Below are 25,289 nucleotides of genomic sequence, written 5' to 3'. Positions count from 1 at the left end.
ATGCAGATGTCTGTCTGAGCCCACACTTTCAATTCTTGTGGGTGAGGAATGGAGCAGGAGTGGAATTGCTGGATCGTGTGGTAATTCCATGTTTACTTTTTTGAGGAATCACCACACTGTTTTCTACAGTGTGGAGCGGCTGCACCATTTCACATTGTCACATGTGAGAGTGAAGTTGCCACGTATGAGGGTTTCCATTTCCTCACATCCCTGTCAACACTTGTTATTGCCTGTGTTTTTTATTTAGCCAGCCATCCTAGTGGGTATGAAGTGGTATCCCATTGTGGTTTCAAACTGCATTTTTCTAATGACTAATGATGTTGAACATCTGAGACCTATTTTCTTCTGAGACTTTTACACTTTTACCCTGTCCATTTAGGTCTTTGATAATTCAGACTTAATTTTAGTGTAGGGGTTCAAATGCGTGCTGCTGCATGTAGATATACAGGTTTCCCAGAATCACTTGTTGATGAGATGATTATTTCCTCAACGATTTGTCTGGCACCTTTGCTGAAAACCAATTACTCCTAAATATGAGGGTTTATTCCTGGACTCTCAAGTCTATCCCATTGAGCTGTTATATCTGTCCTGCGTCCACACCACAGGTGTGGCTTGATGCTGGACATGGGGTGCACGGCAGCTTTGCAGTGAGTGTAAATCAGGAAGTGCAACTCTTCCAACTTTGTTCTTTTTCAAGATTTGTTTTGGCCATTCGGAAGCATGAACTGCTTTTATAGAAGGAAACAATACATCTTACTGTGTGCAGAATCCCCCATATCCAAATCACGACAACCCAAATGCTACCTCCTCCAGGGAGCCTTCTCAGACTCTCCGTTCAGGACCCACCTTCCTCTGGCCATCTCGTCAGCCCTTCTCTGACAGCATCTTGTATTCCCAGGAGCATGCTGGGGTCACCAGTCTCATCGGAAGACAAGCTCTTAGAAGGATGAGGATCATGTCTTATTTACTTGAAAGTGTTTTCTAGAGCTCCTGGCACACAGCCTAGGACTATGATGGGGCTGAGTATATGCCGAATGAATGAATGAGTGAATGAATGAGTGGCTCAATAAGTGAATGCTATTGAGCCACTCATGTGGTTCATATTCTGATCAGAACCTGGGCAAACATCCACCAAAAAGAAGCCTTAAAAATGCATTCATGAAATTTATGGCTCTACTACTACCGACAAGTGTAGTCATGTGTTGTTTTACCTGAGGTTTCCTTAGTTTATTAGAGTCGTTATAATGCTTGTCGGTAAGAGAAAAAAAATGTGCCCGAATTACCGGAGGAATTATGTGTGAGCTGCACACTCAGGCATTCCGCAGCCAGGGCCCGGCCTCAATCAATACTGTAACACAATACAGACAGGTCTTATCAAAGCATCAGACCTTGCTTAAGCAAAAAGATTATTAGCCTTTGAATTAGCACTCCAAACAGGCTCTTAATTAATCTGCTAATGATTTTCATTGTTTAGAGGGATTAACCCTAATCCCAGAGCTCCGTGCACATATTTGTGCCTTAAACAATCCAGGGAGAGCTGGGGTTTGGGTTTCTGCCCTCAGTCCAGGCTTGGAGACAGCACACACACCTTGCATCTGAGCCCAGGGCCAAGTGCAAGTTCACACAGTGGGCCCAGAGCAGGAGGGCAGGAGTAATTCTGCCTGGGAGACAGGGCAGTACTGAACCACACGAGACCTTTGAACTGAACCTGGAAGCCTGCCTAGGATGTTGCCAGGAACAGACCAAGGCTGGAGGGTTCCAGGCAGGGTGGGCAGGATGTTCCAGGCAGATGGACCAGCAAGAGAAAAGGCTTGCTCCCGGGCACACACTTGTACCAGTGCACACTCATACATTCAGATGCATCCTTCTCCCACAAGGGCCAGTCAGAAGCTGTCTGAAAGCTGCCCTGGCTGGCGTGGCTCAGTGGAATAAATGTTGGCCTGAGAACCAGAACGTCGCCTGTTCCATTCTCAGTCAGGGCACATCCCTGGGTGGCAGGTCAGGTCCCCTGTTTGGGGCGTGCGAGAGGCAACCACACACTGATGTTTCTCTCCCTCTCTTTCTCCCTCCCTTCCTCTCTCTCTAAAAATAAATAAATAAAATACTTTTTAAGAAAGAAAGTGATAGTGTCATTGCGTCTGCCTGAGTCAGCCCACAGCTCCAAGTCCCACCAGGGTCTGGGTTCTAGCTGTCCCTTTCTGAAAAGGGCACTTTATGTCTGCCATTCCTTGCCTTTCCTCCCATCAGTACAGGCTCTCTGGCTCTATCTTTGCCAGGAGGCTGGGCATTCCTGCAAATGGTGGCACTAATCCCAGGAGGATGGTGTGAACTGGGTCGGAGGTCATTGGTCCTAATGAAGCTCCTGCCCCTGCTGGGCCTTTGGCTAACCAGCCAAGTGATGGGGGCGGGGGGAGCCTGCACAGCACTGTGGACCACTGAGCAGGGTGTAGCCTTGCCCAATATTTAAAGCATTTCCTAGAAACAGTTCCAATGTGCTTTCTTTCATCAATCCATGATAATTATATATTGATCACTTACCCTTAAAATCTTTTAACTGGAGAATTACAAACATACATTAAGATGCATGTGTCATCGGTACGTACAGCCTGAAGCACCTTCACCGACTGAACACACCTGTGCAGCCGGAACTCTGGCCGAGAGACAGAATGTGACCCACACCCTCGCACTCTGCTCGTCCCTTCCCAGTCACCTCCCTCTAGGATGGGTGCTGTCCTGGCTTGTGACAGCACAGATCAATTTTATCTGGTTTTGTACTTTATAAAAATAGAATCATACATTATGGACTCTCTTGGCATTTACTCTTGAACAAACAGATTGGTCAAAGACTCGAGAGGGCGTCTGGCTCTCATGAGGGGTAGGGACCCACAAATGTAGGATGGGGTAAATCGTGTGTATGAGGGTCTCTGTGGTCCCTGGGGAGATGGGGAGGGCAGGCGGCCTGCTGGAAAGCACTCTGGTGTAGGAATCGGACACTTATGTTCAAATGTGGTAACTAGTCACAGTCTGCTGGGCGACCTAGGAAAATCTTGCTGCCTCTTGGGACCTTGGGTGCACCCTCTGTGGGGCTGGAGTGGTTAATCGTTTCCCACCTTTTCACCAGCACAGACACCCTCTCTTATCTGTCTCCATCCCCACCACTGCCATGGAGGTCATGCTGTGAAAAATGTCGCCGACCCAGCGGAGTGCAGGTAAGTAATGATTAATTTGTTTCCCCATTTCTTGTTAACGGAAGATGAATGAAGCCGACTCAGATCTGCAGCAGATAGCAAGCCGTGCCACCCTGAGTTGATAGAATTCCAAGAAAAAGCCGAGGTTCTTTATGGCTGAGTTACTCAATCTCAGCCTCGAGTGAGGGAAATGTTCAGAGCCTGGTGCTCCTGATGAAACAAAACAAACAGCTTGAGAGCCCCCATTCCAGCCTTCATGCAGCCAGGGCCCAGCAACCGCTACCAGGCAGCCAATCACAGATATGCCAAGGGTCTGGAGGTTGCCCAGTTCCCCCTGGAACTGACTGTAGAGTTCTGGAATATGGACCCCATCTCCTCTCAACCGGACCTCAGCCCCCAAACCCACTCTGTGTTCTTTACCCCGGGGCAAGGGACCCCTGCCTGGCCCACTGCTAGACAAGTCCTAGAGGCCCAGGGCTGTCTCCTGTTGCTCCAGGAGACTATGTGGAAGCTGCCGATGGTGCTTGGATTCCTGGGGCTCTGTGATAATTGTCCTCTGCCACTCCAGGCAGCCCCCACCTTCCAGGAGAGAGCTCCAGTGTTCTCTTCAGGAATGTGGCCCACCTCCTGCTCCAGTGCTGGCTGCTCAGAACTCAGACTGAACTCCTCACTTCCCTCTGTGCACCCACACGAGCTCTCTATGGTCAGCCCTGTCCCCGTTTCTGTATATGACCCAAGCGAGGATGGGATGATGTCTGCTTGAGGACAGGAACTGTGCTGGCCCGTGGGGAGCAGAACCGCACCCAGAATGAGTCCGGATTGGTCTCCAGCTGGGGGCAGGGAGGGAGGAAGCTTGGGGAGGGTGGGGATGGATTTGGTTCAAGAGAGCTTCTTGGCAAAGGGGACTCACGCATGGACGTGGGAGTGTAGGCAGAGCTCTACGGAACGAGGTGTTCTGGGGGCAGGGGCGTTGCATCTGGGACAGTCTCCGTGTGGTATTCTGGGCAGCATGAGGGCGTGCAGGGCACCCATTCAAGAAGGATGAAGTAACCGGAAAGTCTCTAGGATGATGAGTTGGGGAGCGAAGAGGGATGCAACTAGATGAGGGGTGGGTGCAGGATGCAATGAGCTGAGTCTGCCGAGAACTTGGGAATCGATGTAAAGACGCCTAGAAGCTTTGGCTGGACGTGTGAGCCCGCCCCGGGCAGAGAGTTGGATTGCCTGTGCGGAGCGGCCCACCGATCCAGCACTCAACCCATTCCCACTGCCTTCACCGCTAGCTCCTGGGCCTTTGTGCGATGAGGTACAGAGGGAATTCAGCGGTAAGGCCTGAGGCGTGAGGCATTTTTTACCTGGGGTAAAAAAGTGCTTGTCGCTGGGTCATCTGGGTAAGCGTCTTGAAAGAGAATTAATCTCTGGGACAGCGTAGCAGGTGAGACAGATGGTCGGGTTACAGGAAGCGCCATCCGGGCATGCGCTGTGGCTGGAGCAGCTCTAGAAACCAAGGGGGACTGTCGTCAGCCCCACCCTCAGAGAGCGGACCCTGGAGTGGAGCAGGCGGATGTGGAAAACTGTAGAGCTCCAGAAAGGCCAGGGTGAGGGGCTCGGAAAGTGCCTAGAGTCAGCCGTGTCTAAATGGCGTTTTGAGGTATGAAGAGCTCTCCAGGGGACAAAGTGGGCGCATCCGCAGAGGCTCAAAGATCCCGTGAGAACTGAAGAAAGTCGTGGGCCCTCTCAGAAGCACTCGTGCGCACACACACATTTCTAAGGCACAGCAATGATTAAGGACATTGAATTCTGGGACAAAGATGAATTTCAAGGACAAGGACCCCGGCCAGGGTTCAGCCTGCCCTTGGGTAGTGGTTGCAAAAGCATCAGCCTCGTAACGTGGTGAGACTGCTGCGGGGGGAGTGGGGGAGAGGGTAGGGTTTCAGCAAGACCCGCTCCCTGGTCCCCGGAGAGGCGAGGCCCTATGCTGAGGGCAGGGCCAAGGGGGCCCAGGGATGAGGGGCCTGGTGAGAAGGTGATGATGGCGACACCTGAGACAGTGGTTAATGGTTCAGATCAAGGTGGGGTGGCAGTGATGGTAGTGGTGAAGGCAGCACAGTGTGGAGGTCAAGTGCATTGGTTTCAAAGTCCAGCAGACCTTGATTTGAGCTCCAGGGTTGGTTGGTAGCACCTCATAGTGAATGTGTCATCCCCTCCCCAACCTCACGCTGCCTAACTCGGACAGTGTGGCCTCCAGGGAGCGGGGCAGCTGTGTTGTGGAAAGCCTGCCAGATAATTCTGATCCATCCTGGACACTTTGTCTCTCTTCCCCAGAACAATGGTCCAGAAAGGTCATTGGAAAAGGAACAAGACACTCTACCTCTGAACTAATTAGACCACCCCCAGCTCGCCCCAGCCCAGCTGGTTCAACCAGCTCTGTCGTTCAACACGTACTTAGTGAGCTCGACACTGGGCTGGGCCCTGAGCCAGGTGTCAGAGACCCCAAACCCAGCTCTTATGCCATCCACGCAGGCAAGGCAGGCCAGAGCAAAGACAGGACAATGCTGTGTCAGCTCTGTGACCTGGAAAGTCCTGAGTACTCTAGGAACTCCCAGGAAGGGCAGTCTTAGGTCATCAGGGAAGGCTTCCCAGAGGAAGAGTAGGTCAGGGCCAGGAGCCAGCCAGCAGGGTGGAGAGGCCTTTCAGGAAGGAGCCGCCTGTGCACAGCCTGGAGGCAGGAGAGAACAGACAGTTCAGGGAAGTGCAAGTAACCCCCAGTGTGGCCTGTGTGGCAAGAAGGGTGGCTGGAGAGACTAGGGGTCAGAGTCCTTCCTGTGGGTGGGAGTGGGGGGTGCCTCAGTCTGCGGGAGTTGCCTGGTGAGCTGTGGTTACTCTGGGGACTAGACGGAGAGAGGGGTCCCTGCAGTCAGGGAGTGGGTCAGGTGGCTGCTCTGGGGTTCTCAGCGAAGATGCTGGAGTCTGAATGAAGGGCGTCTGTGGGACTGCCTTCCTTAGAGACACATCCATCCCCAGTACAGCCGCCCCCACTCGGCCCCCCGAGAGGCCTGCAGAGGGGTTGCGTGGGAAACCGCGTGTGCGGACCTCGCCATCTGAGCTGTGAGTTCAGGTGGCCATCCAGCTTTCCCTCACTTTTCGTCGTCTGCTTCCACCTCCTTCATTGTCGCCCCAGTTTTTTCAGCGCCCTCTGACAAGCCTTCAGCATCGTCCTTAAGCCTCCTCCCCTCTCCCTCACCGCCCTGGAAACCCGGCTCTCCTCCTGCTGGTGAGAGTCCACGCCTGTTCTCTTTAGTAACATTCTCTGTTCCAAAGGCCTTCCCGTCTCCATTTTAGTCTCCCTCCCACAGCCGCACCCTGCAGCTTGTCTTTGCTAAAACACCTGCTCTCCTCAAAGCTTAAATTAAACACTCTGCTCCACGGACACGTCCCCCATGCTTCTGGTCCCTCATTCCCACCTGCTTACCCCCAAGTCTCTCTCACGTAGACCGCCAGCCCCCATCTCCCCACACCCCAAGACCCTCTGGCCTTCACAGCCTTCCTTCCCTGTCTGCCTGCCCCGATCCCGTTGCTCCCATGCCGGCCCAGCACTCCTGGGCTGATGGAGCCAGCTGCCCTCCTGGTTCCCGCCCCTGGGCTGCTGCGCCCGCAGACAGCAGCGCACCACTGGACGTCCCGGCCTCTTTCCTCAACAGGCTCTTTGCACCGCTCCCATGGCCCCCTTCCTGTGCCCCACTGCGGCTCCTCCAAATCCTCCCCAGGGCCCTCAGTCCCCACCTCTCCCAGTCTCTCTGAGCAGCTGATCATGCTCCTTATTCATGAAGAAGACAGGAGCCACGAGATGGGCATTCCCTCAAGGTCCTGCTACCCACCTTCACATTGCCACCTCATCCGTATCCCTCCCTTCTTCCTTCTGAAATCTGATGGGGATCGGCTCCTGCCTCCTCCTGGAGCATGGAACAGCGCTTGCTCTCCCCCCTCCAGCCCCCATCTCCAACACATCCCTCCCCAGCTCCTCCCATAACCATTGAACTGAACCCCTCCTGCCCCCCATCCCGCCTCACCTCCCACCCACTGCCTCCGGCTGCTGCAGCTCCCCAGAACCTGCTCTTCCCCAGCCAGAAGCACCTCAGCACGAGAACGTCAGATCTCATCCCATCATTTCTCCCACAACTGCTCCTCCTCCAGTGCTCCCCATCTTGGTAAAGAGCAGCTGCGCCCAACCCCACACAGTCATTATGTACCCCCCATTCTGTACCCCACCATTTCCACATCCCACCGCCCACCACACCCTGCAAGCCTTCACTTTAATATCCCCAGAATCCATCATTATGCTTGGTACGTGCTAGGCATCTACTTGCACATTCTTGATGTGTTGTTCTTCCAGCCACTTGTTTCACCAGCGTCCCTCAGAAAGTGCCTCCTGTGCTGCACTGACCTGACGCACGTTCCCAATCCCAGTGCAGGCCGTCGCCCATTTGGCAGTGGCTCCCCTCATCCTGACACCAGTGACTGACCTGAACTTCATCCCTATTGTCCAACTCTGTCTCGCCCCCTGAGCTGCCCGGGAGTGTGGCTGTCCCTCCTCGTGGGGCCATCTCCGGCTTCTGTTGGCTTCATGCTGACCCATCAGTAGCGCTTATGACAAGGAGTCGTGGCAGCTATGAAGGTTTGATGGCGGCAGTGACAGCAAGAGGAAAACCTTCTGAGACGGGGTGGTGGAGTAGTGACTCTATTGGAATTCCCTTAGAGACATTTATTCATTTGTTAATCTATGCACTCAATAAATATTTATTGAGGGTCTATGTCAGGCACTGAGGTAGACTTCAGGGATACATCAGGGATCAAAAAATAGGCAGGTTCCCCTTTCTCTCCAGGAGCTTGTAGTTTAGCAGAGGAGACATTCTTCATGTAAATGTTCTAACCGGGACTGAGACCAGTGCTGCACTGGAAGGGCACAGGGCACTTCAGCATGCAGTGGGGAGGCTGGGTCTCTCTGAGAAAGTGATGGTTAAGCTGAGACCCAAAGACTAAAGATGTGTTAGGTAGGGGAAGAAGGACCAGCATGTGCAAAGGCCCCAGGGGGAGCGACGGAAATGCACGGGGCAGGAAGTCCAGTGTGGGTAGGACCGCACCGTGTTATCTTGTAAAAAGATAGCACAAAATTCACCATTTCAACCATCTCGAAGCATTTTCATTCAGTCACATTCAGTAGATTCACAATGTTGCACAACCTCTACCACTGTTTCATTCCAGAACATTCCATCACCCCAGCAGGAAACCCTGTGCCCATTAAGCAGCCCTTCCCCATGCCTCTCTTTCCTCAGCCCCTGGCAACCACGTCTACTTTCGGTCTCTATGGAGTCGCCTACTCTGAATATTTCATACAAATAGGATCACACAGCTTGTGGCCTTTTGCGACTGGCTTCTTTCACTCAGCATGTTTTCCAGATGCATCCGTGTTACACAGCATACATGAGTCCCTCACTCCCTTTTTGTGGCTGAGCCACATCCCACTGTGTGCGTGTACAGCCTTTCGTTCACCAGGTTGTGGGGCCCTTGGCTCGTCTCCGCCTTCCGCCTGCTGTGCACAGTGCTGCTGTGAGCGTGTGTGCACAAGGTTTAGTGTGAACACTGGTATCAGCCCTTTGGATGCACACCCAGGGGGAGGGCTGCAGAGTCGTGCGGCAACTCTGTGTCTAACTTTGTGAAGAACAGCACACACTTCTCATTCCTCTCGTTGAATGTAACTTTAACTTAGGCTGTGGTGATAAGACAGGGTAAGGATGACATCTGTGAGTAAACACTATTTTCTAAAAGTTGCAGTTTCTTTCATCTCTTCTTTTTTATTAAAGGATTTTATTTATTTTTAGATAGAGAGGAAGGGAGGGAGAGAGGAAGAAAAATCATCAATGTGTGTTTGCTTTTCACACGCCCTCCACCTGGGACCCGGCCCACAACCCAGGCACATGCCCTGACGAGGAACTGAACCGACAGCCCTTTGGTTCGTCGGCCTGGGCTCAACCCATGGAGCCGCACCACCTGGGGCTCTTCCAGCTCTTGTCGCTGAGGTTGTTTGGACTGGAGGAGAACAGGCTGAGAAGGGGCATCTAGTAAACTGGCCCACACTGTCAATCCTGCCAGGCCAGAGTGTTTTGTCAGTTTGTCCCCTGACATATCCAAAGCCTAAAACAGTACTTGGCACACAGCTGGTTCTCAATAACTATTTGTTGCATGAATAGAAAAATACAATGAACTGTTTCAAGTGCCTTGAAATCCCGAGAAAACAGACATTCAGCAAGTAAAAGCAGAGAGAATGGGCCACGACTGCAGCCAGAGGGCAGGTGGTTAGAGAAGGCAAGGGTTTCCCTGACGTGGGCCCTCAGCCCTTGAGGAAGCCTGGACTCAGGTTTTTGACCACTTGCCACACACGGGTCCTTTTGCATTTGCTCACCCGGAAGCCTGGGGAGCTTGAGTGACTTTGGACTCCACACACAGCCAGGCAGCCGAAGAGGTGGCATCAAGACCTGCCCCAGCCCTCTGGGCATCCGGGCCCGCCTCCCTCGGTGGGCACGGCAGTCCCTCCATACAGAGGCCTGGGTGTGAAGTCAGCCCGAGGGATTCCCAGGGCCCTCGGAAGTGCTGTGGAGAGTATCATCTGTTTTCCCTTCCCCCAGGAGAGGCCGGAGGGAGGGACGGGTGGCAGCAGAGCGTGCAAATTGGAGGCTGATATTGAATTGCAGCAAAATGAGCAGAGGATCAGGTGACCCACCTGGACCCACCCTAGAGAATACCAAGGCCTGGAAAGCTCTCATGAGAATCTGGCAGGCCCAGCCCCCAGGCAGAATCATGATCAGAGAGCAGGGGTCACGAAGCAAGTGGCCGGGCCCACAGTCAGGAAGACACCATTGATTTGACCGAGGCCTTCACTTCCTGGGCCCTTAGTCCCTGGCCTGCGCATCTCACATGCCACAGAGCTCCTCCTGGGCTCTGCAGACAGAGCCAGCAGGATGGAGGGGATCAGAACCAAGCTGAGACCCTGGTCCAGGATGTGCTTTCGGAGAATAGGAACACATTCAAACATCCATGATTCTGAGTAAATCAAGGAAACCTTCCGGAGGAGTGTGAAAGGTGTGGGGCTGGGTTGAGATCCAGGAAGATCTGAGTTTGAATTATGGTTTAGGTATTTAGCTGTTAGACCTTGGGCAAATAGCTCATTCCACGAACATTTTTCTGAGCAACTACTCCATGCCAACCACATGTTAAGTTTTGGGACTACCAAGTTGAATTCAATCCAGTTCCTGTCCTCAAAGCTTAAGCAAATCATCCAGGACAGCATGACCTGTGTTGCCATGGAGATGAAGCAGGGTGCTGTGGTGTAGGGGGCAGAGGAGGTGGTGGCCAGCTTCACGTCCTCTAGCCTCACTTCTCCTAATCCATAAAGTGGGGTTGTTTTGTACCCACTTCACCAGAGTCGCAATGACCGGTGGAGAAATGAAGGGAGCCTAGCTTGGTGCCTCACACGGCAGGCATGCAAGGAGGGGCATGCGGCCCACAGGGGCAGAAGACTGGGAGGGACAGGTGGGAGGGGCAGGCGGGGGCTCCCGGGTGGGAGGAAGGTGAGTGTGGTGGTGTGAGGGGAAGAGCGGGACCCTGTGCAGACTCCGGAAAGAGTCCTGCAGGCCACCCAGCTGCTAGAGCCCAGGATGCTGGAGGCAGGCACTGGGGAGCCCGGGCAGCTCAGCGGCAGCTGTTCTGAGGAGGGAGTCAGACAGGTTTGGGTGACCTTTGCAAGAGAAGTGGTGGGGCGCTGCCCACAGCGTTTGCAGCCTGTTACCTCCCCTCCTCGGGTATGACCCCAGGTTGGCCTGGCTCTGGCATGCACAGCTCCTCTGTCTCCCTCAGGGTGGAGACACCGGCTCTCCTGGACCAGCTGGCAGATACTTTCCTCTCTGCCCTCTAGCTGGGCTTCCAGGGTAGGTGGAAGTCCAGGGAGCCACGGGGCCACCAAGTCACCCTCAGCTCCTCAGGGCCTCCAGCCTGGTCAGCCTCCTCTGGCTGGGATGTGGGAGGAAGCTGGGGCCTGGGAAGAGCAGTACAGCCTCTTGCGTCTGGTCTCCCTTTCTTCTAGATTCCACAGTGACTCCCAGTTGCCCTCCTGTAAAGAGGCTTTGTTAATCTGCAGCCTGGGTTTGTCCATGCAGCAGAATTACTGGGGACCCCATCAGTCAGTTTGTCAGACCCTCTGTCTTGGGCCCAAACTTCCTCCCCAGCTCCCCTGGTGCCTGTGCAGCCTTTTTGGAACTCTTCCAAGCAACGGGGAACTCACTATTCACAAAGCAGGGTTATGAGAAAGGTGTCCCTGCCCCCACCCCGATTCTCACGCCTAATCCTTTTCAAATGAAGACAAACTTGTTCTTGACCCCTCCTCACCCTCCAATGCACAAATGCACACTCCCTCTCTCTGCCCAAGCTCTGAGATCGACTTCTCTTCCGAATCAGGTCCCTGAGGAATGATGTCATGTGGCTGCAACCTGGAGGTCGCAGGGCAGGGTGTAGTAGGCTTGGGGGGACCAGGCTGTTGGCTTTGCTCATTTATTCACTTGGAAACACTTGTTGAGCACCTATAACGTGCCAGGCCCTGTGCTGGGCACGGGGCGCGGGGTGTGCGATGGTGAGCAAACCCAGATATGGTCCCTGCCCTCCATTCACAGTCCAGAGGAGGAACAAGACTCTGAAGAGACAATTACCAGCCTCTGAGTGATACGAAAGGCAAGGCCCGCCATTGTCGATGTTCCTGGGAGGGAGTGACATTGAGGCAACAGGAAACCCTCTCCAATGAGAGAGCAATTTTTAAGCCAGGATGGAAAGTGATCTTTTTCAAACTGTGAGTAGTGACCCATTAATGAGTCATGAAACCAATTTAGTAGTTGTGACCGGAATGACATGTTTAGTGAAACAGAATAGAGGAATTTAAAACATCACACTTAGGAAATACTGATTTGAGAAATGTTTGTTTTAGTTCTATCTCTATCTATCTTTCTAACCAGATAATGTTATGGATTAGGATATTGAACATATTTCATCCTGCAGGTCTTGATCAAAAAGGTTTGAAAGTCACTGGCCTGGAGTTTGAGGCAGAATTAGTCATGAGAAAATGGCCGTGACACACCCACCAAGTGGAGGGAACAGCACCTATTTCAGCCCAAAGAGGAAGCGGGTGGGAGGAGGACACCCCGAGCCCAAGGCCCACCCCATCCTGTGGGCAGAGGGGAGCTGCGGGAGGGTAGGTGCGCTCCCGTCTTCTTCGCCCCTGGGCCCCACGGCAGGCGTACGAGGGAGACTGCCGGAAGCTGTCTCTGCCTGCCAGAGCCTGGACTTCAACCTTCTCTGCCTCCACCTGGGCCTCGACTGTCCAATTGGCCTGTCCTTTGAGCTGGGGTTTAGAGGACGAAGTCAGCCAGCCACGGGGGCGGGGGGGGTGGCGGGGGTGAGATTTCTGGGTCAGGCAGACTTGTATTCATAGCTTGTCTCTGCTACTCACCAGTTCTGTGGTCTTGGGAGACCTTCGTAACCTCTCTGTGCCTCAGTGTCCTCCTGTATAGAATGGGGTAAGACCTCTCCTCTCCCAAAGTCCCCCAGGGCTGTATGGTTCCGACACCCTGAGATACTTCCCAGGCTTCCCGAGGGGCCTGAGCCCCAGGCCCCCCACCCTTCCCACCAGCTGCTGCCTGAGTCTGCTCCTTTCACTCGGTTCACCGAGTGACTATGGATCTGCCCTGTCCCTTCTCCCTCATTCCCCAGGGTTCCCGCCTCCAGGCTGTGGTGTGTGACCCACTTTTAGCGACCTTGCAGGGAGAATGGAGGGCATCTGCAGCTCAGCTCAGAGGAGGAAACACACTTCGCCGCAGCTGCCATACAGCACAGTCCCGAGTTCCCCCACTGTGCCCCCTCTTGCAGCCTCCCCCCGCCCCCCGGCCCAGCTCTCTTCCTGCCTCTGCTCTTCCAGGGCTCAGCCCCCCTCCCAGCCCCCAGCAAACATCACCCAAATCCTTATTTTTTGTGTTATTATTCAGAGTCTTTTAGTATTCTTTCTCATTCCTTTCCCATCTTGATTATTTCAGGAGGTAATATAGGGACTCATTTTCACAATCCAGAGTCCTCTTGCAGCCAGCCTCCTGGGGTTCTAATTCTGACTGGCCAAAAATTCTGGAGACGACAGCGGAGAACCCTGTAAGAAACGGTGCATAACTGTGCTCCCGCCTGCCCCGAGGGTGGCACTGTGTGGGAAACCCTGGGGACCGAGTCAAAACGGGACTTGGGGCAGTTGGCCTATGAGCGTGAAGAAATTTTAGGGCTACAGTTGACCCTTGAGCCACACAAGGATGAGGGGTGCCAGCCCCCTGTGCCGTTGAAAACCCACATGTAACCTTTCACTCCCCCAAAACTTAACTGCAAATGGCCTAATACTGGCCGGAAGCCTTACCAATAGCATAAACAGTCCATTAACACATAGTCTGTATGTTGTATGTATTACATACTGTATTCTTACGATAAAATAAAGAAAATGTTATTAAGAAAATCATAAAAAAGAGAAAATACATTTACAGCAATCATTGAAAAAAACCACATATAAGTGGACCCCTGCAGTTCAAACCCCTGTTCTTCGGGGTCAACTGTACATTAGCCAATCTCTTTTCCTATAATTTCCTTTTTTATGCATGCACAAGAGAGATTTTGACTTAAAAAACTAATATCTAAATAAATCAAAAAGACTTCTTTCAATAAGTACAAATACACATTGGTTAAAAAAACATTTTCAGGTCATTTTTCTTTACTCGCTTTTTAAAAATTATTTTTATTTGTTATAAAGCGCCATCCTAACCATTTTAAGCTCACAATTCAATGGTATTAAGTACAGTCATGCTGTCGTGCAACCTTCACTTCATCCACCTCCAAGGAAGCACTTTGGTCATACTCTCATTAGCAGCATCATGCAGTGGATGGCACCATGGACCTCATCAAGACACCACTTAGTGGTCACTGGAGACAAAATGTGTTAGAGCATCATCCCGATACGCCAAGGTCATGGGTTCGGTCTCCAGTCAGGGCACGTACAAGAAACAGCCAGTAAGTGCACAAATAAGTGGAGCAACAGATGAATATTTCTCTCTCCCTCTCAAATCAACAAAGTAAACAAAAATAAAGTAAAACACATAGCCCTCCCCTTGGGAACTCCACTACTCCAGGCAGAAGAAGGGCTTGAACCCTGTGGTTTCGACAGGACCACCTTCTTTCTCCCTTGGCTCAAAGGCAAAGGGTAAGGACCAGGTGGTGACTGGCACCCTCCCCTCCTCCCAGGCTTGGGCCCAGCAAGGGGCGTCTGAGGCGTCTGCATTCAGGATACAGTTGAGCGTCTACCTGTGTGCCTGGCACTGTTCTAAGCAGTGGAAATACATCAGAGAACAAGCCCCAGAAGAATTCCTGATTTTTCTGAGCTTCCATTGCGTTTGGGTCATTTTCTTCCTTACCCTCCTCCTTCTCCTTCCCCGCCTCCTCACAAACAGGATTCACTAGTCCCAGTATATACTTGGATGATGCATTCTCAATTGCAAAATATTTCCCATCCATTATCTTGCTCCATCCTCAAAACAACTTTGTGGGGTGGGCATCATTACTCCCATTTTCCAAACAAAGAAACTGAGGCTAGGTATGCGACTTGGCAGTGTAGGGCGTGGTAGACTGCTCTCTCTCCAGATCCAGTTCCAGTCCCAGCTCTGCCACTAACCTGCTGGACCACCTCAGATGAGTCATTCACCCACCCCACCCCCGCCTTGATGTCCCCCTATGAGACAACAGAAAGGGCTCTGCCCTACAGTCTGCCATCCATCCTGCCCAGATTCCCATTCCTGGGACCGTAACTTGCCTGGGGACATGCAGCTCAGAAGCTAGTGCCCCGACTCCATTCTGAGCATGACCCTGCCTTTGCTTCCCAGAGAAAGGGGGCAAGGCTGGGGGATGGAGGGAGAGCAGGGTGTCAGGCCCAGAGCTCCCAGGCCTCCAGGTGGTGCCGGGGTCTGTCACAGCTTCTGGAACCCTAACGTGTGAGTGTGGGGAGATGCCGTCTCCTCAGTATAAATAAGACTATTAATAATAGCTGATATTAATCGTTGACTTACAGTGGGCCAGGCACTGCTTTGAGAACCTTGTGCACATTATTTTATTTAATCCAAACCCCAATCGGATAAGGTAGCTTTATTATCACCTCTCTGCAGAGACGGACAGGAAGGGGCTCACAATGATTACTGAGGGTGATACTGGAACGGAAGCTCACAGGCCTCGACCCCAGGTTGGCCCCATGGGGCAGGGCCAGGGTCTCAGTGCCAGGGGAACCGCCCTCGCCTCCAGGCCAGGGCAGCTGCCATTGGGCTGGGGTTCTAGGGAGGAGGTGAAGCTTAACAACTTATGGGTGATCGACTGCAAGAAAGCAAGCACAGAAGAGACTCGGAGGCTTTAGGCCTTGGAAGGTTCACATCACAAGCCAACCAGTTGTTTTCCATCCCCATCAAGAAGAAATAATTGCAGGTCAGACGGCAAGGAAAACTTCTCCGTCACTAGAGGAGGTAGCGCTGACATCCTCTCTCCTGGTCAGTTTTGGATGAAGCGTTGTCCCTGCCTTGGCCAACAGTCTGAGGCAGAGAGAGGGGCTTTGGCACAGCCTCCTACAGAATCCCCACTCACAGAGCCTGTGGGGGCTGGGGAGGCCCTGGGGCAACAACCCCGGGGTAACCGAGGGAACAAACACGGAAAACCAGGGGACGTCAGTCCTTATCTGGAGCTTATTAATGGGGAACATTAGTCAGCTGTGAAGGCCAAGATGGGGTGATAGGCATGTGGTGGGCAGGGGTGGGGAGTGGGGGCAGGGGGAAGCCACAGGGGACAGGAGGTGCTGGTCTAAACTCCACCTCTGCCCCACGTGTCCAAATGCAGGATGGAAGGGCCCTGTAAATGCCCGTGGCCCAGACTCCCCAGAGTCCCAGAGAGAGAGACAGAGGGAGATAGGGAGAGGGCCGCAAGCCTCCTGCCCGTGAGACAGCTGGGCCAGCCCAGGAAAGGCTCCGCAGCATGTGGGAGCTCCGGTCCATAGCCTTCTCCAGGGCCGTGTTTGCAGAGTTCCTGGCGACACTCCTCTTTGTCTTCTTTGGCCTGGGCTCAGCCCTCAACTGGCCGCAGGCCCTGCCCTCTGTGCTGCAGATCGCCTTGGCCTTCGGCTTGGCTATCGGCACCTTGGTGCAGGCTCTGGGTCACGTCAGCGGGGCCCACATCAACCCCGCTGTGACTGTGGCCTGCCTGGTGGGCTGCCACGTCTCCTTTCTCCGAGCTGCCTTCTATGTGGCTGCCCAGCTGCTGGGGGCCGTGGCAGGAGCTGCTTTGCTCCATGAAATCACACCGGTAGACATCCGAGGGGACCTGGCTATCAACGCAGTGAGTAGCCAGAGCTTCGTCTCTTCCACGGGGCAGATCCTGGGGACTCCCTTGTAAAGGATGAGATGGGAGGGAACAGATTTGGGTGAGGGCCTGCATCTGGGGGCGGAGGCGGGGGGAGGGGGGGGGGCTGGAGGGGAAGAGGTGCCGGGACTAGGAATGGGGCTGCGGAAGGAGACGCAGGGCGGAAGGAACAGCAGTACCAGGGCTGAAGCAGACACCAGGGTCTGCTGGAACCTCCCGCCCTGAGTCTTGTGGGGGACCACCGGCATCACGGTTTTTGTGGGACTTAATGCCTGCATTTCAGTGAGGACTGGGCTAGATAGAAGTCGGCAGACAACAGGGTCGCAAAGTACACCTGCTTTCCGCGCCGGAGGGAAGCTCAGAGTGTGAGTCCCGAGGGTCTTCTAGAGGGAAGAAGGACCCAACTTTTCTTCAGCATCCACCGTGTGCAGGCCTCACGGTAGGGTTCCTCACGAGCCTCACACTGACACCACCTCGCAGCCACCCTGCACCCTGCGAGGCAGGGATGGGGATACCCTTTCTTAAGAATATGGAAATTGAGGCTCAGAGAGGGGGAGTGCCAGAGCCAGGCTTCAAAGCCAGGCTCCAATGTAAAGCCCAGGATTTCCAACCTGAGCCATCTAAGCTGCTTCTGTAAACAAGGAAGGTGAGGCCCAGAGAAGGGAAGCGCAGGCCAAAAGTTCTACAGTGCGTCCACACCAGAGAGAGCACCAGGCCCCTGGGGAAGCTGAAGGGGCACTGTCCCTCCAGACACCGGAGCCCACGGGCGAACCACTCATCTCATGAACAGCAGCTAATGCGGAACCTTGGGTGCTGTGGGAGCCAAGGGTGATACAGTGCACCCCCTCGCCGCTACATGCCCCCACCCTCCCCTGTCTCGGGTCTGTGCAAGGCCTGGGCATGGGCGGCGTGGGTGAGGAGGGGCGGTCTGCGTGCCCTCAGCAGAGCTCTCGCTCCAGCCCCCGGCCCGAGCCCAGACAGCCGGTGCCTCTTCCATGCCGCAGTTTCCTGCGTTTCTTGGCCAGCTCTGTTCCTGGGCCACGAGATAAGCGCTCTGAGGTCTCTGAAGAGTCCTGCAGTCTCCACGGCCACCCCTCCTCTGCATGGGTAGCCCTTTCTCACCTGAGCGGCAGAGGTGTCCCAACTGGGGAACTTCTCTCTTCTTCCAAATGGAAAATGTGATGAGGCTCGGGACTTGGGGCTGAGAAAAGGCTAGAGTGACCATGACAGGGGACAGACTGAGGAGTGTGACCATTTCCATTGAGAACAAAATTAGTTCAGTTGGCAGCAAGGAGAGGCTGAGTTAGACTGAAAGAGGAACTTCCTGACTGCACAGTCAAGAAAGTCTTGGAATGTGACTGGGGAATGTCCTCTACGAGCAGGGCCATGGGATTGCTAGGGGGACATGGGCACACTCAGTCCTGTTCCGCCATCATTTCACAGTTGCCTGGAGCCCTCAGCACAGAAGGTTCCCTCAAGTTATTGCTCATCATTTCCTATACTGAGTAACTGAGGAGAGCTCTGCCTGGCTAGAAAGGGGCAGCAGAGGGGCTGAACTACCCTGAGGCTTGAGGGTGCCCGGTGACTTTAAGGTTGTCTCAGGTGTCCTCTGAGGTCCCTAGAAAGGCCAGCCTGGCGGCCGGAGAGTCACCGTTGATGTGCACCTGCTCTGTGCTGGATATCACCTCACCCATAGTAAAATGCCATATGGTGAGCTCTGCGGCCCTCCACCATGAGCGGTAAATTTAGGCTCAGCATTCAACTGATTCAAGCCACAGAGCCAGTAAGTGTCAGCACCTGGAGACAAACCCAGAACTGGCCGACACTGAACCCACGACCACACTGTCTCCGCCATTCACCAGCAGGAATGGGGCCAGGGCTCTGCCTTTGTCATCTCCAGGCCCCACACAGTCCTCCAGAGTTTTGTTACCCCATTTTACAGGAGGACAAACTGAGGCTGAAGTAAATGGGGGCCCACGGTCAGTCAGAGGCCTCCGAAGTAGCTGCCTCCAAAGCTCTTTCCACAGTCCCCCACTAGAGGCTCTGACTTTGGATCACAGGGGATTGAGGTTAGACCCTAGGGAGACCCAAGAGTGACAGCTCCATGGCTAGGACCCAGGGGTGGGGGTTCGGGGCCTAAAGAAGGAGCGTGGGAGGTGAGAGCTGTCACAGCTCCACCCAGTTCAGTGCCCAGCCCCAGAGGGCAAGGTGTAGGGCACAGGATGACAAAACCCAGAGAGAAACCCAGTGCTGGGTGTGGCCCAGTTATGAAATTACCTCTTTGCTTAGCCCCAAGTTCTCTTGTTACCCAAAGCAGAGTCTGCTGGGACCTTGGGCACCCCACATGGGTATGGAGGCATCGCAGTGTAGGGCTCCAGCACCGCAGCAACCCCACCTCAACCTCTATGGGATATGCAGGGAGCAAATCCACAGGGCAAAACTGAGGCCTGAAACACAGGGGGGAAGAAGCAAGGTTAGAGGAAAGAGTCATATGCTAGACTTGTGGGGGGAGGGGACACACTAGGAGCATCCCAGACCCAAGTCCCTAGACCCTATTCCTGGGACCTCTTTGACCACAAGAAAGAAGACAATAAGCTTTTTGTTATGCCAGTATCTTATGGCCTAGGGAGAGAGGAAGGCCTTCCTGTTACCTGGCCTAAAACTTCCTGCTGTATTCAAAACCTCTTCCCTTCTTGCTGTTCAGAAGACAGAAATTCTGGACTCAGCATCCTTTTTTGCTCACACTGTAGGTACACAACCCCAGCCCCCAAATCTAATGAGTCATGGAGTCAGTTTTCCCACCTCTGGCTGGGGAACCACAGGGAGTCTTGGAGTCCATCCCTCTGCCTTTGGGCCACCGGCCCAGGAGGAAACTGTCAGTAATTTGGACCAAGGTGGCTGCTGAGCCCAGGCGTTCTGGCTCCCAGCCGGCCCAGAGCCTCTCCGGGGTCTTGGCTGTAGGTGGGCACGAAGTCAAGCCGTGCTGGGAGCACGTTCACTGTTTCCCCACCACCCCTCTCTGTCCTCAGCTTCACAACAACGCGACCGCCGGCCAGGCCGTGACCGTGGAGCTCTTCCTGACCCTGCAGCTGGTGCTCTGCATCTTTGCCTCCACAGACGAGCGCCGTGGAGACAACCTGGGCAGCCCTGCCCTATCCATCGGCCTCTCTGTGGCCCTGGGCCACCTCCTGGGGGTAAGTCATGGCCACTGGTTCCAGCCTCCCTGGACACACACTCCCCCAGAGAAACAGACCCATGGACCACCCTGGAGACAGATGCACAGAATCCCCCCAAGTGACAGGCACGAAGACCCCCAGAAAGACAGATACAGACTCCTACGAGGGACAGACTCACTCCAGAGGGTTTGACTGTCACATACCCCAAAGGGACAGATTCCACACCAGCCTCAAAGGAATCCCGAGCCTTGTAAATATCACATGAACTTCACTGTCAGCGGCGTGGGTTCCCTTTAGGTTGAGGTCAAGCACTGGTGAGGCTTGCAAGGCCTCCCTGTGCGTCCTCACCTCCCTCTGACCCCGACCCCCACTGCCGCTGCAGATCTACTACACGGGCTGCTCCATGAACCCTGCGCGCTCCCTGGCTCCCGCTGTTGTCACCGGCAAATTTGATGATCACTGGGTAAGGTCGAGACCTCCCTGCTTGTCCTCCCCTCCCCCAGAAACCCAGCCCAGCCAGGGCTTCCTGGGACAAAGTGGGCCTGGGGCTTCTCCAACCCTCCGCACTCTTCTCCGTGGGTCCCTGATGCTGACTCAGTTTCCACATTTGTAAGCGAGGACAATGGCAGTTCTGGCATCACAGGCTTTTGGGAAGGATTACGTGAGGTTACTGGTGTAAAACAGACCTTTCAGTGCCTTAGAACTCGATAAACGGTAATATTTATGCTAGCTAACACATATTTTTATTTAGCACTTACCTGGTGCTTAGTATGTGCAGGCCTTATTCTAAGTGCTTTGCAAATACTAGCTCATTTAGTTCTCACAGCCACGCCAGGCGGTCGGCGGTCGGCATTACTGTGCTGGAGGGAAACAGGCGGAGACGTGTGAGCAGCTTAGACGCTCAGTTCACCCCGGCCGCCCGCTCGAAAACGCACTCAAGCCCCAGCTCGCGAGTCTTCCGCGGCAGCCCGCGTTGTCCCTCCGAGCTGAGCTCCGTGACGGGCACTTGACAAGCGTGTGAGGCCCCGTTCCACATGAGGTGGGGCGGGCCCCGGGGCCGGACCCTCGCGGGGAGCCGGCACCCCTCCCCCCCGGGTCCCCCGGCGCCCCCCCTCCCGTCCCCCTCCCCCGAGCGCCCGCCAACCGCCCTCCCGCTCCCCGCAGGTCTTCTGGATCGGACCCCTGGTCGGCGCCATCTTGGGCTCCCTGCTCTACAACTACGTGCTGTTCCCGTCCTCCAAGAGCCTGTCGGAGCGCCTGGCCGTGCTGAAGGGGCTGGAGCCCGACACCGACTGGGAGGAGCGCGAGGTGCGGCGGCGGCAGTCGGTGGAGCTGCACTCGCCGCAGAGCCTCCCCCGGGGCAGCAAGGCCTAGGCGCCCCCCAGCCCAGCCCCGACGGCCGGGCCTCGGGCCCAGGGGAGCTCCGGCCCCGGCTCCAGGGACACCCGTCACCCCCCTGCCGGCTCGACCAGAGGCAGCGGGGCCCACTCGCCCTTCCTCTCTCCGCGTGAGAAGTGGCCCGTGCAGAGTAGCTGCTTCCAGGATGTGCAGGCCCCGCCAGGGTTGCGGTGAGCCTGGCAGACCCTTGTCCAGAGGCTGCAGGCTGGAGAGTAGCCGACCCTCTGGCTCCTCACAGGGAGCTGGGGACCTGGGGACCTGGGGGCAGAGCTGGGGGAGGAGGGTGGATGGGCGGCAGAGGAAGATTCTGGAGAGCCTGTCCCCAGAAGTGGGTGGAGGTGTGGGGGGGGGCGTAATATACAGACCCGCCTTGGGGGTCTGGGAACGGGTTTTACAAGTGTGCAAATGTGTGTTCATTCCCACATGCCTCTCTGTCCCTAACTGCAGTGTTGTACATGCTTCTGAGTGTGAACAGGTGTGCCTGTGGTGGTGCAAGTATGCGCTGGCTAGTGACCTCTCACTTTCCCTTTGACCCCTTCCCCACTGCAATAAATCCACTTCCTCTGTGGTGGACGAGTCCTTGCCAGTGACCGTCCTCTGGAGTGTGTGTTTGCCCTGGAAGGGCAGGGTCTGGAGGCCACTTTGGGCAGGCTGACACGAGGACCTGCTCCCCCTACTCTGCCCCTCCCGGAAAATTCCCCCATGCTGTGGCACTGGGCGGGCAGACTTGTCAGCACCCAGGGCTGGAGGTAGAGAGCTATCAACTACAGACCGGCTCCTCCAGAAGTGGCCTTTGGAAGACAGGAAAAATTGGGTGGCCAAGGGCCTCCTTTCTGCCATGAGAGAGGACCTCTCCGAAAGAGGAAGTGAGTTTGCATTTGTGCACACACGAGTGCAGGCCCAACATGTGTGCAGGGGACCCCCATCTAGGAAGGTGGGGGGCTCCAGACCTAGAGATTAGCCTTCCAGTGTGACAGAAAAAACAAAAGCTCTTTGTGGGCCGGTGGCTTTTGTCTTGGGAGAGGGGGAGATTTGCAACTAGACACTTCTTGAAAGGAGACACTCGGTTTCGCAAGTGAGCCCTCTCACCCAGCACACACCTATGGCTGGCTGGGCAAGGCACTTCGGCATGCACTCAACCGCAACCGCAACCATAGCACTAGGCAACACCCCCCACCCCCACCCCTGTCACCCATCCCACCGCAGGCCCCTCTCCCCAGGTAGCAGCTCTTCCACCCCAGGAGTCTCCCCTCTCCCCCCTCCCTCCTCCTCAGCCCCCACCTCGGGACAGTTGCTGTGGCGAGAGCAGCCCAGCACTCTCACGACCAGAGAAGGGAAATGACTTGTCCAGGCAGAGGCAGGTCTGTGCCTAGAGCCTGGGCTTCTAAATTTCCAGGCCAGTGCATTGGTTGTCAAATGAGATTAATGGATTAAGTGAGATGGTGCATGTAAAGATGCTATGTGAACTGTAATTCCTCATACCATTATCACTCAGTGTTGAAATCATTTCATTATTTCTGCTTCCTGGGGCTAGAATGAAGAAGGGGTCTACCCTCTGCCTCTTTTACCTCCTTCAGGTGGTAGTCAGAGCAAAGGAGAACCCTGGGAAGCCCAAGGTGCAGACAGAAGGACATGGGCTTGGGTCTGGCCCCTTTCTGGTCCAGTCTCTTAACCTCTCTTACCTGAGTGCACCCTGGCCGTCCTCTCCTTTCTTTTCTCCCACCACCCAGACCATCCATTCTCTCCTCCCTCTGCAGCCTGCTGCATAGCTAAGCTACGACTCACACCTTGAGACCGTCTGCACGCTCTCTGCTGCCTGTGTGATTTCAAAGCTTTTCTCTCTATCTGCACCGAGCACCCACTGTGCACTGGAGTCTCCAGCCCCTTCCTACCCTCTTCTCCCTTCAGAGATGGACTGAGTATGAGGAACATTTCTGTTATTGTGCCCACCTCTGACTTTGTCTTTTTTTTTTCTCCCTTTGGGGTCAGAAAAAAGGCTGCCCTGAGTCGTGTGTGCTGTGGAGATGGTTCTCCCAAACCCCCGGAAATCTGGTGGCAGCCACCTGGCCTCACTACTGGGGGACAGGTCAAGTTAGAGACTGAAGTAACCTCCAAGACAGTACTCCTGGTAGCTGAGTGTCCTTGCTGTAGAAGTTCAAAGACAGCAGGGCATGGAGCTGTGAGCCAAGCTCCGATGTGTCTGAGGCACCTCAACCCTACCGCACCTCACCTCACCCCACCAGATCCCTTTAGAAGTTGCCAAGAATTTCTGTGTCTGTTCCACTTTATGGATTTCATCTCCCCCCATAACTAAGCATGAGATCCCCACATTTAGCCCTGATTGCCCAGATTGGGGTCCCTAAGGTCAGAGGTCAAAGCAGGATTCAAACGATGGGGGTGGAGAGAACTGACATCTATTGAGCATCTCTTGCGTCCCAGCCTCTGTCCAGGTGCTTTACATGCATCAGCTCACTTAACCCTCCTAAAAGCTCAGGCAGGGAAGGACAATGGCCCCCTTATCCCAACCCTGTGAGGCAGGCGGAGCCAATACAGTCACGTGCCACATAACGACTTTAAAGTTAACAACCACAGCCCGCAGCTGAGCCTGCTCAGCCCGGCCCCTGACTTGTGGAGGACACGGGGCCTCAGGGATGGCTGTGGCAGGGCAGGAAGAAAATGACAAGAACGTGGGGATGGTTTCTGCTCTTGGAGAGCACCCAGCCTGGAGGAGGGTGGAAGCCAGATACACCCCAAACCAGACAGAGGCTGGGCAGCACAGAGGCAGGTGGACAGGAGCCCAAGCTGGGGACAGAGAAGGCTCTGAGCTGAGAGGACAAGGGAGCTGACCACCGGGCCCCAGCAGCACCCATTCCCACAGTCCCACTTTGTGCCAGATAAAGACTTTGCAACTACAGATGTTGCTTTGATGGTGTTTTGTGTCTTTTAAGCTGTGATTCTGTACATCTGCAGTGCCCTCCGGCTAGACTGTGAGCCCTTTGTGGGCAGGGTTTCTTCCAGGTCTGGGATGGCGGTCTCCTGCCTGTCTTCCTCATCTGTCTTATCCACCACAGTGCTCTGCACATAGTAAGCTCAATAAATGATCATTTACCAATTAAGGGCTGTTTCTTCCACAATTTAGAAATGATCAGCACAGTCCAAAGTGCCAGAAGACAGACTGGCATGTCCTGAGCTCCCCACAGCTGCTGTTAGGAATGGTGCAGAGGGGATTTCAATGCTCAACTAATGGGTGGCAAATTCCCACTGCCAGTCTGGCCAGATGGGCACCCTGGGCTTTGTGACCCATGGAGAGGGCACCAAGATGTGGGTAGCCTGTGCGGTCTGCAGACAGAGCAAAGCATAGCCCCCTTTGGGCCCCTCGTGCTGGCTGCAGCACTGTGCTGGGAAGTCAGGGCAGGAGCCTTCAGGATCTGGGACAATGCCTAACGCTCCACGTGTCCACACCCGACAGCCTGCTCTTCTCTCCACACCTGCCCTTCCCACAGTCCCTTCGTCTCAACTGATAGCAACTCCTTTTCTCCAGCTGCTCAGGCCATAAAGCTCATTGTCCTTGATTCCTTGTTCTCATATGCCCTGTGAACTCCATCAGAGAATCCTGTTGGTCCCACCTTCGCGGGGGGGCCAGAATCCATCACCCTCCCCTCAGGTCCAGGCCACCATCCTCTATTTCTCCCTGCATAGGGCCCTATCGGCCTCCCCGCTTCCATTCCCACCCCTCCAGTCTCTTCTCACTGCAGCAGCGGAGGGGCCGTGTTAAAAACCTTGTCAGACAACACCAGTCCTTGGCCCAGTGTCTTCCTCGATCTCTCAAGTGAAGCCTGCCGCGCCTTTTGGGGGTGCACAGGGCTGCCCGCCTCCACCGCCTCTGTCCTCATCTCCTTGCCCCCTCCACTCCAGCAACACCGGCAGCTCCTCCGCCTGGAATGTTCTTTCTTCAGATGTATGCATGGTTCTCTCCCTCTCCTCTTTCAGGTCTTCACTCAGGTGTCACCTTCTC

The 25,289-nt window shown here is 54.6% G+C and overlaps 1 protein-coding gene and 1 long non-coding RNA gene across 2 annotated transcripts; one reads left to right on the top strand and one right to left on the bottom strand.

The window, feature by feature from the left end:
- The first annotated feature begins 16,125 nt into the window (after nucleotides 1-16,125).
- AQP2 (aquaporin 2) lies at nucleotides 16,126-24,386 on the top strand. The gene is made up of 4 exons (XM_045829790.1): nucleotides 16,126-16,676; nucleotides 19,730-19,894; nucleotides 20,259-20,339; nucleotides 21,041-24,386. Exons 1-4 carry the CDS (start codon nucleotides 16,317-16,319, stop codon nucleotides 21,248-21,250), a joined length of 816 nt encoding a protein of 271 aa, XP_045685746.1. The 5' UTR covers nucleotides 16,126-16,316; the 3' UTR covers nucleotides 21,251-24,386.
- On the bottom strand, nucleotides 16,674-20,903 carry LOC123812889. The gene is made up of 3 exons (XR_006784634.1): nucleotides 20,635-20,903; nucleotides 17,823-19,147; nucleotides 16,674-16,726 (listed from the first exon to the last, which is right to left on the bottom strand). It is a non-coding gene; the product is annotated as an uncharacterized LOC123812889 (long non-coding RNA).
- Nucleotides 24,387-25,289: the final 903 nt, after the last annotated feature.

The sequence above is a fragment of the Phyllostomus hastatus genome, unplaced genomic scaffold, assembly GCF_019186645.2.
Source record: "Phyllostomus hastatus isolate PE091 unplaced genomic scaffold, TTU_PhHast_1.1 phas_scaffold_93, whole genome shotgun sequence".
Lineage (NCBI taxonomy): Eukaryota > Metazoa > Chordata > Mammalia > Chiroptera > Phyllostomidae > Phyllostomus > Phyllostomus hastatus.
Note: the sequence above shows the minus strand (reverse complement) of the source record. Positions and strands in the feature narration are given on the sequence as shown.

Bases quoted from the DNA above. Each gene is read 5' to 3' on its own strand.
- AQP2 (XM_045829790.1), top strand. From the start codon at position 16,317: ATGTGGGAGCTCCGGTCCATAGCCTTCTCCAGGGCCGTGTTTGCAGAG. The intron at 16,677-19,729 runs GTGAGTAGCCAG...CTCTGTCCTCAG, and splicing joins GGGACCTGGCTATCAACGCA to CTTCACAACAACGCGACCGC. The intron at 20,340-21,040 runs GTAAGGTCGAGA...CGCTCCCCGCAG, and splicing joins GCAAATTTGATGATCACTGG to GTCTTCTGGATCGGACCCCT.